This window comes from Jaculus jaculus, chromosome 10 (genome assembly GCF_020740685.1).
Source record: "Jaculus jaculus isolate mJacJac1 chromosome 10, mJacJac1.mat.Y.cur, whole genome shotgun sequence".
Lineage (NCBI taxonomy): Eukaryota > Metazoa > Chordata > Mammalia > Rodentia > Dipodidae > Jaculus > Jaculus jaculus.
In genome coordinates, this window is record NC_059111.1 from 9,147,537 (window position 1) to 9,163,643 (window position 16,107).

Genomic DNA, 16,107 nt, shown 5'->3' on the forward strand with positions numbered 1-16,107 from the left:
GATGGCTTAGCAGTTATGGCACTTGCCCGTGACGCCTAAGGTTTGATTCCCCAGTACCCATGTAAGCCAGACACACAAGGTAGCACATGTGTGGAGTTTGTTTGCAGTGGCTGGAAGCCCTGCTGCACCCATTCTCCCTCTCTCTCTCTCTCTCTCTCTCTGCTCCTCTCTCAAATAAATAAAAAATATATTTTTAAATATTTCACTTATTTATTAGAGAGAGAAAGAGGGAGAGAGAATGGGCACATTAGGACCTCCAGCCACTGCAGATGACTCCAGACATACGCACCACCTTGTCCATCTGGCTTAGGTGTGTCCTGGGGAGTCAAACCTGGGTCCTTTGGCTTTGCAGGCAAGTACTTTGGTCACTAAGCCATCTTTCTAGCCCTCAAATAAATATTTTTCTAAACAAAATTCCCGTAGACAACCCTAATCATCGGTCCTTTTTCAGTAATCTCTCTGTTCTCCTTGTTTTTCAGTTGTGCTTATGTTGATGATGCAACCCAAGATCTCTTGAATTTTTATCTATCCAATTCTGGGTTCACCTTGTGTTCCATATCAAATCGTGTCTTCTATAAATTCTGCAAATTATCATCTCTGAGCTCCCAGGATTAGAACATGGATTAGACTGCTAGACATTCTCAGCTCTTACATCACCTCATTTGTGTCCCATGTTTCTTTCTCTGTACTGCGGGTCAAGACATGTGTTAAGTTGGGTCTACTTTCCAGTTCACAAAGCCTTACTTCTACTGTGTATAATCCATGACTGCCCAGTAGCTTTTTTATTTGTATTTTTCATTTCTAGAATTTTTTTGGTTCTCATTCAAATCTGACTATTCGTTTAAAACATGATTGTCATATCCTTTTAAAGCTTATCTATTTGATTTTTTTTTTTTTTTTGAGGGAGGGACTTTTCAAGGTAGGGTCTCACCCTAGCCCAGGCTGATCTGGAATTCACTCTGTAGTCTCAGGGTGGCCTCGAACTCATGGTGATCCTTCTACCTCTGCCTCCCAAGTGCTGGGACTAAAGGCATGCTCCACCATGCCTGGTTTATTTGATATTTTTACTGGCTGGTTCCTGGCTTAATTTCCTGGCATCCTGGCACCTCTGAGTCTGGGTCACCTGCTCAGGGTGGCTCAGGCTAGTTTCCTCATCTGCAGTGTGTGTGAGTTGCAGGAGGCAAGTATGGCCTGGGCTGGGGGTTGTCCTCAGCAAGTAGTCTTGCCGTTCCCTTTACTGGGTACCCTACTAATATCACTGTTCCCAAATTTTCCATGACTGTGTTTGCTTGGGATCTCCAATACCACATGGATATGAACTAAATCCACAAAGCCACAGGGAGGGTAAAAGTGATTCTTCTCATGGGAGACATTCTTTCTCGGAATCCAGACAAACAGCTCTCTTTGAAATGCCCCCATGCCAGTGAAAATGCTTCTTGTTCCCCACTTTCCTATAAAAGAATCTCTGGTAAGTTTCTACTCCTGACCTCATTGGGGTCCAAGGTATCATCTTTAACATTCAGTGCTTTGAAATGAAGAAACTTGGTAAATCCTCCATCACTCTAAGTTATAAGAGCCACAACACATTTATTGATACACTTTAACTTCCTCTCACTTTGTGGCCTGTAAGATTTCTTAGATCCCTGGGAGGTAGGTCACCTAGTCATTTCAAAGAAGGCTGTGTTCTACCAGGTGTTTCTAGGTGCTTTGTAAGAAGACTGTCTTTAGCGATCTAGCTGTTCACATCACCATAACAATCTGTTTTGGTTTCAAAGTTTCCTTGCTTTAAGCAGTGCCGGACTTTACATTATTTATTTTTATTCTCACACTTTATACTTCATCTACTATTACTGCAGTTCTGAACTGGGCATCTAGGTCTCAACGGACTGGGAGTTCCAGATCCCTATCCGTATGGTCAAGGGCATAGCACAGGGGAAATCGCCCAATATTCCCTAAGATTTGTATGCATGTACATGGATTTCTGAAAAGGGGTGTACCTAACTGCGGTAGACTAGGCTTCCTACCATCCATGAGCTATCTGGTCCTCACGTCTTCTTATTGCAAGATACTTGCTAGCTTGTATTTCCACCCTGTCTTCATGGGACTCGTGGCAAACCCAGCGTCTGTGTTGTGTAACACACGAAAGTCTGGAACACTGAGATATGAGGCTGTGTTGGTATCACATGAGGAACCCACACGCACTCTATGAAAACATAGGCATTGGTCCCGTTGTGATAAAAGATCAGGTAAAGTCAAGGCCCAGAGAACATGAACCTTCTCTGTGGAAGGATGTAACTTCAGGGAGCTTTCTCAAGAAAGAACGGGGTCAGATAAGGACATCTGAACACATGCATGAACAGTTATTGTATAGCAAATTCTCCTCTTTTCACTCCAGCTAAAGATTAAAAGAGAAAAGATGCCTTAATAACTAAGAACACATGCCTAATGTCTAGGAAAATTGCGAGAAAGAGGGAATAAAATCTGTTTCAAGAGGGCTGGAGAGAAGGCGTAGTGGTTAAGGCATTTGCCTGCAAAGCCAAAGGATCCTGGTTCGTTTCTCCAGGACCCACATAAACCAGATGCACAAGGGGGAGCATGCATCTGGAGTTTGTTTGCAGTGGCTGAAGGCCCTGGCGTGCCCACTGTCTCTCTCTCACTTTCTACCTCTTTCTCTTTCAAATAAATAAATATTTTTTTTAAAAAAATCTGTTTCAAGGGCTTAGTGATTAAGCATTTGTCTGCAAAGCCAAAGGACTCAGGTTCAATTCCCCAGGATGCACATAAGCCAGATGCACAAGGGGGTGCATGCATCTGGAGTTTGCTTGCAGTGGCTGGGGCCCTGGCACGCCCATTCTCTCTCTCCCTGCCCCCCCCCTCAAGTAAATAAAGTAAAAAAAAAAATCTGCTTCAAGAAACACACCCCACACTTTGAAAATAATCGTAGTCATTTTATCAATATTTGTAAAACCCTGTGGGGTTTGCAGAAAGTCATTTGCTGCCAAGTTCTTAGTTTCAGGTGAAGACACAGGATGAAAGAGTAAAAGGGGGTTTCTGCTTTTCCTAGTGACACTACCTCACAATTCACTTAGTAAGAGTCATAAAGGGGTAGCTTATTATGTCTATAGTAATGGAAGCTACAGGGTTAATTGATGATGATGGTGGTGGAGCCATTTTGCTTTACACAAGTAACTGTGTTGAGTGGAGACAGTTACTAGTGCTAGGGAACCGACAGGAAGTACAAGGCTGCCCAAGGGCCTCTCTGCCTCAGTTGGTTCAAGCAATACTTGTGCAGATCAGTGCGCCCGAGGGGGACACGCCCGAGTTTTTGGAGAGAAGGAAGTCACTGGGTATATAAGATGGCCTGAAGTTATGTCTAGCGCTGGTTTAGGTGGGGAGAGATGAGAACCTAAAGACTTACATGCTTCCTGGGTGGGTGGGAGCCACGAGGCCAGCCTTCCGTTCTATTCGGGAGTGCTCCTACATGATGTGAAGCTGAGTTTGGTAGATGGATGAAAGCCACAGAAAATGCACGGATGCTGAATATAAGGGTTTCCCAGCTGTGAACTAGTATAAATCTGTAAAATAAAGGCCCTAAATTACTTTTCTTATTGCTTGTGACAGAAGCCACTTCAGGGAGGAGAGGTTTGCTTTGGCCAAGAGTTGAGAGTCATCAGAGAAAGAAGACAAGATGGCTGGACAGCTGTCTGCGGTGATGGGAGGGTGAGAAGGCCGCTTCTCACATTTTTGTGAATCAGGAAACAGGAAGAAAAAAAAAAAAAAAAAAAAGCTTGGGCGGGCGCCACACTTGGCTTTAACCTTCAAGGCCTGCCCCCAGTGATTCAATCCTGCTAGCTGGGCCTCAGTTCCAAAGGTTCCACAACCTCCCCAAACAGCGCCACCAGTGGGGGACTGGGTGTTCAAATACCCACTGGGTGCTCACACTCAGGGTGTCACAGCCCCCCCATCTGATTTATTTTCTCAAACATGAGTGAAAGTAATTAAAATTAACCCAGTCGACATTAAATAAGCATTATTAGGGCTTCTGAGGAGGTCATTTCACGAGCTCAACAGTAACTGAGCTCTGCTCTTAGGGTGGCACGGGAGGTAAGTTCTATCACCACTGCAGTGATGGGTAATCAGTCTTTATAACCCTTACAAAACCGTGTCTTCAAGCGCCCGTTAGCTATCTGGATGGCAACAACGGCCATGCACGAGCTCCACTCTGTTTATTTGGGGTCATGTCGTCTAGTTAGGCCTTCACGTAGGAATCTTTCACGCGAGCAAGCAGTTGTCTCCTGTCGGCAGTAATTCCAGACACAATTCTAAACGTCCCCTAGGCATCATCATTATGCCAGAAACTCTCAGGAGTATGACTCCGTTATCTTGAGGGGAGAAAATGCCATTAGTAAGATTCCTCAAAAGACCAGAATCCAGGAAATCGTTATTAAAAAGGCCAAGCGCTCAGATATTAATTCACTAATTCATGCCCTATTTTTTTTCTCTTTACTATTTTTGAGACCATGAACCACCACTTGGAGTTGAATGAAGGAGGGAAGAGTTGATCAGAAGCATCAAAGTAGGCTAAGCCTTTCTAGCAGGACTGCACAGGGACGGGCCATGGGCCGCCTCCAGGACAGCTGCTTAACTTAAGTCATCAATAATGGCTCAACTCATGTGTGAGAGCAGCCTCTGGTGAAGCCAGGCCTTTCCAGCTGCCATTGAGAGCTCCACCGCGTGTTTGCCACACTGCCAGTCCACAGTGCCACGCACCACGCTTTCAATCACCACTTCTCTGGCACACATGTTCCTGTGTCTTCTTATTAAGAGCATACTTTGTGGATACATCGTGTGTTGGGACCACCTTTTCCCTCCTCTCTGACCCTGTTCTGTCCTGCCTGGTGAGGTTGCTGCTATTCCCCATGGGGTTGTGCGTTATTTATTGTGGGGGGCGAGGTCAGTTATTGGGGGGAGGCGGTGCTTCTGGGCACGACATCCCAACCTGTGGCTCTTACACTCTTTCCGCCCCCTCTTCCGCAGAATTCCCTGAGCCTTGCGGGGGGGGGGGGGGGGGGGGGGGGGGGGCAGGGTTCAAGCCTACGTCGGTGACGCTTTCTGGTCCATCTCCAGGGAAGTCACTGAATCTTCAAGAATCTTCAAGTTTCAAAGATTAACTGCTGTGGAACTAAAGTAACATGTTCATTACCATCTTAGCGAATGCTATCAACCTAGACTATATCATCACTATTGGAATTATTTCCTCACTGGCGGTCAATTTTAAAAATCCTTTCATCTGGCATAACATATTTAGTTGGCTTAAACCACTTTGCATTTCTCCCTGAGTGTCAAATCAAGTGGCAGATGTGCCCTATATGTTGACCTTAATATGAAAACAATCTGCCAGCCTGTGACATATGCGACATCACGGTCTGGAGAAGGAGTTCTAACATGCCTCAGTTTCTCTAGTATTCTGATTCTGCTAGAATTTGAGAAGCCAAGTTTAATAAACAGAGACTTCTGAGGGCACAGAGATCTACAACCCTGGGGCCAGGTGTGTTTAAGAACACAGACGTCTGAGCTCAGGAGAGGCAACGGCACTGCTGACCCACGTGGGTGCATCAGCGAGACCTGGGCCCGTATGCCAGCCACAGGCACCAGTTGCTACGGACAGGCGCGCTGACACCGAGCAGGGTAACATGAAGAACCTTGCGCTGGTTCATTTCAGATGTCACTGCCAAATGACTATCGAACATATGGATCATCTTTTGGTTTTAGGAAAGGGAATGTAGGCCTCTAGCACGTGAGAACAAAACTATGACCAAGTCGTTCTAAAGGCTTTTTCCTCGGGTCAAAGGGACACATGACGCTGGTATCTGGAGTATCGCAGACTTGTGGGTGACAACAGCTTCAGGAATGAGCTCGGGAAGAAGGCACCGTTCTTCCGCTGAAGTCTGGGCACCGAGCAGAACAGAGCTGCCTACTGCAGCAAGGCCCAGGCTCTCTGCAGTCAGCACACAGAAGCTCCTCTTGCAAGAAATCATGGTCACCCTTGGGTGAGGCCCCACCCCTTGAAAGGGCTTCTCCCCGGAGGATGGATGGCCATAGCTCCGGCTCTACACATGACAGGCATGACTCTGAGAGTCCATCTTTTCATCCTGGTTGTGCCTTAGAAAGACACATGGAACTTTGTTTAAAGAGCCCAAGGCACTGAAGACGTCAGTACCCTCTCCTGCGTACTTCAAGATCAAACACCACCAAGGCATGATGCGTCTGTAAGGAAGCTGAGCCTAGACGGGGCTTTCACACAGCCTGGGAGCTGGTCTTCAGTTGTTTGTTCTCCTTGCCCTCGATGCTTCTGTCTGCTACAGCCCCGTGAGCGTCCTCTTCCTGCAGGACTGAGGGCACCAGGAAGGAAGAGCGGAGGGGATCGTTGCGAGAGCACGGCAGAGGCCTCAACTCCAACTCAGCCACCAGTGCCTCAGGACCATGAGGTGATGCATTTGGAGCCCGGCGGCAGGGCCTGCGCTGCATTTCTGCCACACAGAGGTCTGGGCCAAGGACCTCCAGTGGGGGAATAGCCTCAGCAGCCTTGGGGACAAGCTTTCCTTAGCCAGCATCTTTTAATCCTCTTCTCATTGTGATGAGATCGGAAGAGGAAAAGGGAATAAAAAGCAGTCCAAGCCAACGTAAAGAGTATTTATTGCAAACCACGGTTTTCACACACCCAGACACTGTGCCGAAGTTTATTTCTCAGTAGTTCCTGTGCGAGTAACTGACTCTGAAACCATTTTTAAAAACACCGCAGATTTTATTACATGTTATCAAATGGGTCACTCCTGTCCCAGAAAATTGTAACAAATACAAATGTTACAAGTTTTTGTGAAGGCTCATTTGTAAGTGAACAGGAAAAATGAGTTCATAGATTTCCACCATTTTTCTTAGCTCAATGTTTTGTACATTTATTTTTATCACAAACCATAGTGAAATATAATTTCTTAAATGTAGAAAGCTCTGCCTCTACTTATGATTTGTATTAAAAATATAATCAAATACCACAAATTCTTGATTCAGTTTTTAAAACACAAAAAAATGATATACTTGCTATGCAATGTTTTATAATGCTTCTTTTAATAGACTACAATCAGTAATGTAGAAATTGGGTTTAAAATTACAAGTTTTATATGGGCCACTTTTCTCCACAGAAATGAATAAAGAATGCCATTTTAAAAGGCAATGGTGACCAGAAATGAATCATATAGGGCATTAGCTGCTGCATTCTCTTCTTAGACTAAACATGAAGCGCACCAGGAAACTTGGGAGGTTGTGAGGTCTTAACACAAGAGTCTCACCCACCACCACCCGGAGAGAAGCCGAGCAGAGGCAGCACGAGGCCATCCTCAGCTCATGGCCCAGTCAGTATCTGAAGTCAATGCCCTGAGTCAATCTAAAGAGGAGAGGAACCAACTGAGCTTCAAGGGGCAGCACATTCTCGGCGCGCAGGAGAGGGGCAAGGACCGGTGCCGTGTACCGAGTCGGCTCCGCTCACATGGCTGCTCCTCAAAGCCCACCCGGTGCCTCTTTTCCAATGCCGTGCTGTATGTAATACCTGTGTGATGCAGCAACCAGAGACTTCTCATGCTTCCAAATGAGCTCTTAACATACAAATATAGGTTGGCATTAGAATAAAATATTAATTTCTGACGCCCTTACAGTCTTCTCACTTCTAAAAGCCAATCTCTGTGGATATAAAAATATTGTATTTTACATATTTCTGAGTCCTGCAAAATGTAAAGTGCAATCTTTTCATCTGTCAGCAAGTTGTAGCTGTGCCATGTGAGCGCCTCGTGACAGAGCATGTAAATAACTCCGCCGTTCCAGGGGCGCCGCCTCAGCCTCGCACACAGTCAGTGGGGCTGTTCTCAGCTCCTCATTGTCCATGCTTCCTCTAAAAGAGTGAAAGCAGCAGCACTGTCACCTGCCTCACCAGGACAGCAAGGCTGTCATGACAGGAAAACAGAGAGCATGCCATCTCTCCACTAGTGGCTTTTCTTCCATCACCGGGTTTAACAAAATTGTTCTCTCAGCTCAGTGACTGAACAGCTGCCCAGCACCTGACTGGCTAGGGCCTCTCAAGGAGTGCACCCACTCTCCCCTCTACCACCAGTGAAGACCTGGTTAAGCACAAGCCCACGGCTTCACCAGTTAGCATTAATGCAAACATCCCATGAGAATGGAAGTGATATTTCTTCGGAGGTCTGCCCCGCTCAGGTGCAGTGTAGCGGCGGACAGCTGACATACACAAAGTCACAAAATCTAAGGTCAAAACTAAGAGGAACCAGGTATGGTGCACACCTTTAATCCCAGCACACAGGAGGCAGAGGTAGGAGGACTGCTGAGTTCGAGACCAGCCTGAGACAACATAGTGAATTCCGGTTCAGCCTGGGCTAGAATGAGACTCTACCTCAAAAAACCAAACCAAAACAAACCAAAACAAAAAACTTAAAGAAGAAAACAAGGAAACTGCAATAGTAGCTGAGAAAACTAGAACCACAACTTTCTTGGCAATTTCTCGGTTTTCGCCGGCAGCAGACTTGCCAGACCTGGGCTTATGATGGCACTTGGGGCCTGGGACGCTTCAAGGAAGACTGTTTCATCAGTTTTTGCTGCTGTCTCATCGACTGCGCATCCTCAATGGCATTAAATGCTCTCTGTAAGGCAAGATGTGTGTTAAGATTTGGAAAGACAAGCTCTGGCTCTACTGGTGGGAGAAAGGGAGGGCAGCAGGAACTGGAGTTCTGTACATGGGAGCACTAGCTAAGGGCGAAGCTGCCATCTGCACATCACACATCCACAGTGCAGGCTCTGACCCTTCTCCCTTGTGAGGCTATCCATGATGTAAAGCACACGCGTCGGTGAAAAGTTATAAGTGGAAAAAGCTTTTGTGAGAAACAATGGCCATCATCAGTCCTGGTTCAGTTATTAAGCCAATCATTCAAGAGAAGGCATGGTGATAATTAAAAACGGTTGTCATATACAAGTCTGCATTACTCAAGTAACCAACACTATGGGTCCCTCTGAACTGAAACAAACAAACAAAAAAGACTTTGGAAAGACATGGTCTTTGTGGTATTTTTCCATGCTATAGGCCTACAGTCCCTTGTCCAAAATCTTGAAAGCTCTGAAATAGCCATTGTTAACCAGCTTAATTAGTAATAACTGTATCAATAATACATAAGCCAATTACTGTTGGCTGAAAAAGAGTCTTGGTTGCCAGCCTTGAGGAGGAGGGTTTTACAAAGACCAGTTTGTTTACCTTGGCTGTGGTGGGGTCCTTCAGGTAAACTTTCCGGAGACAGCCTGGGTTGGCATTATCTTTTTTGTGGAATAGCCCCTGCTCCTGTTGCACAAGAAAGGATTTGGGGGAAGAAAATAAAACTGTGCCTTTAATTAGATGCTTAAATGTCAGCTGTACTTTATCACTGATACACTACTGGGATCAACATGTTCAAGTACAGTGGAAATGCACTGTCATGGTGTAAGGTGGAGTCTAAGTGTGAACTGACAAGATTCATGAATCTGAGTGAGTATTCACATGTATGAAATAATGGCTGTCTGTGGCCATCACCAACAGCCTACAGAAATGACACTTGATAACTCAGCACATCTGACCAATCAAAACGCACGTCCTAGCCAGGCGTGGTGCTGCACACCTTTAACCCCAGCACCTGGGAGGCAGAGGTAGGAGGATCGCCATGAGTTCAAGGCCACCCTGAGACTACATAGTCAATTCCAGGTCAGCCTGAGCTAGAGTGAAACCCTACCTTGGAAAACCAGAAATATATTAAAAAAAAAAAATAGCATTTCCTCCGCTGACAGGTGAAATCTTATATAATATAAAATACATGGAATCAATTCTCATCACTGCTGTGCAAGAACAGGGGCACCTGAGGAAACTGAAATCTACATGCAGAGACACAGCCTGTCCTAGCTTGAAAACTAGTTTCAGTGCTCCACCTCGAAATCATCTATAAGATACAAAGGTTAGGGTGACATAGCAGCTGTTTTCCTTTATAAATTTTCAATGAAAAGGACACTAATATTAAAGGACAATCATTTAAAGCCTATTTAAATCTATATAGTACATGCTTTTCAGAAAGTTTTGATAAAGGGGACAGTATCATTTTTATTTAGGAAAAACAAAGATACTGTAACAATTACCATGTGTAGAAAGACAATTTTGTAGATCTCTTTAAAGGAATGAAAATACATTTGTAATACTTAACATGACAGACCTATGCATCAAAAGCAAGAGAGTCTGAGAACCAAACAAAATATGAGGTGCCACTTCTGCTCATTACTATGTAATTAAAAGTTCTCAGGCTGGAGAGATGGCTTAGTGGTTACAGCACTTGCCTACAAAGCCAAAGAACCAAGGTTCAATTCCCCAGGTCCCATGTGAGCCATATGCACAAGGTGGTAAATGTGTATGGAGATCGTTTTCATTAGCTGGAGGCCCTGGTGTGCCTTTTCTCTCCCTCTCTCTCAAATAAATAAATAAATAAGTTCTTACTTAGAAAATAATGGGAAGAGATGCCATGAGAGCATATCCTTATTTAAAGTATATTAGCAGGGCTGGAGAGATGGCTCAGTAAGAGGCACTTGCCTGTGAAGCCTAAGAACCCATGTTCAACTCTCCAGACCCCACATAAGCCAGATGCACAGAGGTGAGGCAAGCACAAGAATGCAAATGCCCACTAGTGACTCAAGTGTCTGGAGTGCGGTGGTACTGGCTGAGGCCCTGGCACTCCAATTATCCCCCCACCCCTGTCGCTCTCTCTAAAATAACTAAAATTAAAAGTAAAAAAATAAAATGTATTAGAAGTCTATAAATGTGCAATATCAGAAGACAGATCGCTAGATCTACTATTTATACTTACTAAAGCACTCGATCTAACAGAGGCTATTTCATAGAAATGCCTAAGATTATAGCAAAATAAGAACCATATTAAAAACATAACAATAATTACCAAAAAAAAAAAAACCCCTGCTATACACTAGTGTTTAATTTCAACCACAAAGGAGCTTCCACTAGATGAGCGTCCCAATTCTTCTGGCAGATGAGCTGACGCAGGACTCTAAGCAGCACTCAGGGGCTGTCCAGTCAGCGGTGTGGAAGCTGGCTGCAGCAGTGGGCGTGGTCAGTTCAATGATAATGACGGTGAGGACCTGGATTCTACAGGACTCCGCACAGGGAGCTGTATGACAGGGAACACTGGCTTCCACTCGTCTACTGAATTCTTGGCTCTAAAGGTATGATCCCTATTTTCTTACCTTAACTGAAAGCTTTAGGAGGTTGTCATCAACACTTGGAGGTAACACGAAGTCTTCAAAGGGACACTGCCAGTCTATGGACATGTGGCCTAGGATTTCAACTTCCTTTACATATAGCACTCGCCTATTTGGCAAAAAGAAAAAACACACACAAACACACACACACACACACACACACACACACACACACACACACACACACACAGTCAGTGATGAGACAGGTCATTACTCTCTCCACACCTCTCCTGGGCAACATAGGTAGGATACATTTAGTAAATCACAAAAATTGGCACAAAAATAAGCTTCCCATTAAAACAAGAACTCCAGGTAACTGTCAAGGAAAAGCACCCGAGACTCCTGACAGCTGACAAAGGAGACACTCAGAACTTCCCTTCTGCCAGTCTTGCAGAATTCAGGACAGCTCGGAATTTTGGTTTTGTTTTGAAGGTGGCCATAAACATAAAGGGAAATCATCTTGAAACACAAGTGCGCAAGCAGGCTGGGAAGCAATAAAAGCAGAAGTCTCTGAAAACAGTTTACCTGGATTATTAATTGCTCTTAAATCAAGTCACTTATGCCTTCCTGTCAACAAAGAATGTGTAGGAAATGTCACAAACATTCATTGTCAGCGAAGACTCACTTTGGATCTACTAATAAACATCAGATTCGAACACCTTAATAGTAGTGTAGGGCTAGAGAGCTGACTTAGTGGTTAAGGCGCTTGCTTGTGAAGCCTAAGGACCCAGGTTTGACTCCCTAGGATCCATGTGAACCAGATGCACAAGGTGGGGCATGTGTCTGGAGTTGTCTGCAGTGGCCGAAGGCCCTAGCGTGCCCATTCACTCTCTTGCTATTTTCTGTCTGCCTCTTTCTCTTTCCCTCTCATGCAAATAAATAAGAATAAAATTTAACAGTAGTGTATTATGTTTCCTCAATAGCAATTTAAAACAATGAGATAAACCCCAGAGGACATGTATATTGATTTCCAGTCAGTGGTCAGATCATTATGGATACAACCACACTTGATCTTGAGTCACCAAGACTGTTGGTGGGACTGTTCGTTCATCACTACCTAGGGTGCGGGGAAGAGAGGGAGCAGGAAGGAGCAGTCTCTGCTTGAAAGGGACTCAACACCTCGAAGGAGATGAACCTGCAAACCAATGCCACAGCACGGGGTTGGGAAGGTGCTGCCCATGCAAGAATGAGGGTCTAGACAGGTCACCCACAGAAAAGCCGCGTGTGGTGGCATTTGCTTGTAGTTGCAAGGCTGGGAGGTAGAGACAGAGAGATCCCTGGGGCTTGCTGGCAGGCAGTCTAGCTGAATTGGTGAACTCTGAGCTCAGTAAGAGAGCCGTCTCAAAAGACAAGTGGCCAGTGACTGAGGAAGATCTCAGGCACTGACTGGCCCCTGACCTCCCGCATGTTCACACATGTGCATGTGGCTGGCCCTACGTACACAGCCCCCGCAAATTCAGAGCGCTGGAGAAAGGGCAGGCTGTACTGGCCAAGTGGGATAGTTGAGTTTCAGAAGGAAAGTGTTCTCTGTGAATGGGCGGTGACACTTCAGGGGACAAGAAGGGCACGCTGAAGCACACAGGGACAGACTCTCACTACACACAAAGGCTGTCCCTGAACTCAGTTTGTAGCCCACACAGGACTTGAATTGCAGTCCTTCTGACTGTCTTCCACGCAGCTGGGGTAGCAGGCCTGCACAAGTGGGCCTGGCAAAAAGGAAGACCCATTTAAATAATGTGAGGTCCGTGGCTGGAGGACCAAATACACACCCTGGGCAGAAAGCCAGCTCAATGCCAGATCTTAGAGGGGTATTTATTTGTTGTTGTCTTAAGAAATTATGACACCTACGCCCAAGCTGCAGGAAGCTACATGGTTCAATTTCTTATTGTGGTCATTATTCTTCCAACAAACAGAGGGGGAACCTCCAGGACTCTAGGCAGCATTAAGATGGAAACTACTATGAAGCCCAACCAGAAAACAAAGGCAGCCTGAGCTGCGACCGTGGCTGTAAACAGACACAAAACAGGGCCAGACTTCAGGTGGTGGGGATGCAGGCTTGAATGAACCCGGTGACTACCAGTGTGGAAAATACTAAAGCAATAAAGGTTACATATCCCTAGTATTGAGTCACCTTAAAAGTATGTACTTTTTAAAGGAATCCACCCACTGACATGGTCAGCTAAGCACAATACAAGTAATTATTATTTTGGGCTAATCTAAGGGAAACTAAAGGTACAAGCATAATGAGCAGTTACTGCCTCAAAGAAGCTTTACATTCGCATGTTAACTAAGAGCGCAGTCAGAGCATCAGTCGGTCCTCGCCCAGGACTAGTTGACCCTCTCTCTCCATAGACTTATTTCTAAGTTTGAATTCTGCATTCAGCTTTTCTTTTTTTCTTGTGGGTGTCTCTTTATAGCTTTGAAATTACAAACTGCAATCCATTTTCAAGATATATACAAAACACAAAAGCCAATTTTCTTCAGCCTACTCCACAGCCCCAATTCCTTTCGGAGACCCGGCAGACAGACTTGGGGAACACACGCCTTCCGGGCTAGGAGGGCGCACAAGGCACAGAGCGCTGCGGCCGGTCAGCACCGCTACACGCTTTGCTCCTCCTCCTTGGTGCTTGTGGCGAGACAGAACCCCACCACGAGCCAGGCCACTATGACGTGTCTCGGGTCCGTGCACGCTGCTTCAGCCTAGCCCCTGCTTATGCCTTCTAGCACACCTGTGTGCACGTGGAGTAGGTCCACCGTATAGAAGACCCGTGGCGGTGCTGAGGGCGTCTGTTGGCACTATTGATGGCTGGGTAGCAATGCCAAGGGTCACAGCCCTCGGTGCCCTCCCTGCGCCCACACACGCAGTTCTGTCAAAGACATGCCCATAGGATGATGTCTCTGTCTCTGTGCGACATCTGCTTTAAAGGCCTCTCTGGGCATGTCTGTGTCACCATTTCAATGTAATAATGGAATGTTAGTAGTGAGAAGTGTTCTGAACAGTACCTGTATCACGAAGAAAAGTGCAGTATGATGGCTGCTCAAAGAATTCCATACCACACCAATCATTACATCTGCACTTTCTTCAGTGCCTGGGGCAAGGCTGCCACTTGATGCGTGTGTGCCAGATAGATAAAGACACACCAACTAAACATAGGCAGAACCTGGAAGGGTCCCTATACCCCCATTCCTAACGCTGACATCAGGTCTAACAATGGTTAGGGGATTAAGATTCCATTTGATCTCACAGTCTGCACCTCAGATCTAAAAGTAGGGATGTTTCATTAAAGTTTCCTAGTTTGCAAGTGCAAGATGATTGGAAATCCTTCCTTCACTACTGAAGCGTCCTGAAGAACTTCATGAGATGGACACAGAAAACACAGGACTGAAGCACGAACGTCAGCCGGCAGGGTGCAGGCACCTTTGCGTCCGTTTGAGTTCTAAAGTGCCAACGTGCCAAATGTACTCCACTTGCACGCCCGCCCTCCAGAGAGCTTGTCGTCAGCAGGCAGCTGAGCACAGGACCACAGCCATCTGTGATCAGCTTAGCATGGAGCGTTTATTCCACACACCGTTTGAAACGCAGCCATTTTCCCCTAAGACCCAGAGGTGACCAGAGCCAGTTTAGAACCACTGACCTTGGAAATAAACAGATGGAAGGGAAGACCAAAGAGAGACCTAAGCCTTCTTCCTTCAAGGTGTCTGTGGTCCATAATCCTCTAAAACAAGGCTGTCTAGCTTCTGCCTATCTCCCCTAAGGCTATTTCTAAGGCCATGAGTTTCTCAGAAACTCCTTCAGCACTTCCAGTCTACGCAAGGTCTCTTTAGGCTCCCCCTCCTGCGGCATGAACACAAACGTCTTGCAACTCTCCTTAGGAATTCCACTTTCTGTTTAACTTGCTTGACTTATACTCGGGTAGCCTCCTATCTCACACTGACACTCATCTTGCCCACCTTCCTCAGGGAAGTGAACGGCCCATCAAAGGCTGCTCTAGTCTGGAGCATACTGCCATGGCCTCCGGGATGGCACTGAGCTCACTGCTAAGGTATCTTCATGTGGAAATCTTGAAGCCGTGTGCCCGGTGCTTTCACCTCGAAGGGTGACTATGTCGTCTTAACACCTAGTCGCCTCTGTGACTTTCCTTCGATCAACCACAAGGCGACCACAGGGACTGATGAGACTGCCGGGAACAGCTGCATGGCACTCCTGAGCCTCCTCTGCTGCCGGTCAGCAAGCGCAGAGGCCTGGGCTCCCCGCAAGCATCCGCAAGCCGGCAGCCCAGCTGGCTTCCACCCCAGCTGCACAACACGCTGTCTCCAAGTCTTGCGTTTCTACTCTGCATATGCCTGACACTGAGGCTGGAGCTCGCGAGTGTGCATGAGCAGCACCAGACACTGCGGTGACCCAAGGTGTGGGGCAGGGGCACCCAGGCCACAGCGGAAGGAGAACACTGTGACGACGGAAGCCTGCAGGCAGCCCCACCAGCAGAGGCAGTGCCCGCCCTCACGCGGCTCCTGTCTTCCCACAGTTCAGGCGTGCATCAAGCCTGGAAGCATCAGTCTCACTGTGGGTTCTCACTTCCTTCCCATGCGGGCATATTCATATGTCGTGGTGGGGGGCTGGGGCGGGGGCCGTAGTCGTGGGAGAGTGTGTGCCCAGCATGCGCAAGGCCCTGGGTTCAATTTTGTGAACCCAGACAGACAGAGGGATGCCGTCGTGAGGAATCCAAAGCAGATGTTGCCTACGTGCTTTGCCTTAATCCTACA

The 16,107-nt window shown here is 46.5% G+C and overlaps 1 protein-coding gene across 2 annotated transcripts in view; it reads right to left on the bottom strand.

Annotated features, from left to right (window-relative positions):
- Positions 1-6,784: 6,784 nt before the first annotated feature.
- The window catches only part of Vps13c (vacuolar protein sorting 13 homolog C), a 163,087-nt gene continuing 153,764 nt past the window's right edge, over positions 6,785-16,107 (bottom strand). For both annotated transcript variants that reach the window (XM_004662514.2, XM_004662513.2), the window contains 3 exons: positions 11,329-11,452; positions 9,311-9,394; positions 6,785-8,705 (listed from right to left, as the gene is read on the bottom strand). In XM_004662514.2, coding sequence (XP_004662571.2) covers positions 8,604-8,705; positions 9,311-9,394; positions 11,329-11,452 — 310 coding nt within the window. In that variant the 3' untranslated portion in view covers positions 6,785-8,603. The remainder of the gene's footprint in view (positions 8,706-9,310; positions 9,395-11,328; positions 11,453-16,107) is intronic.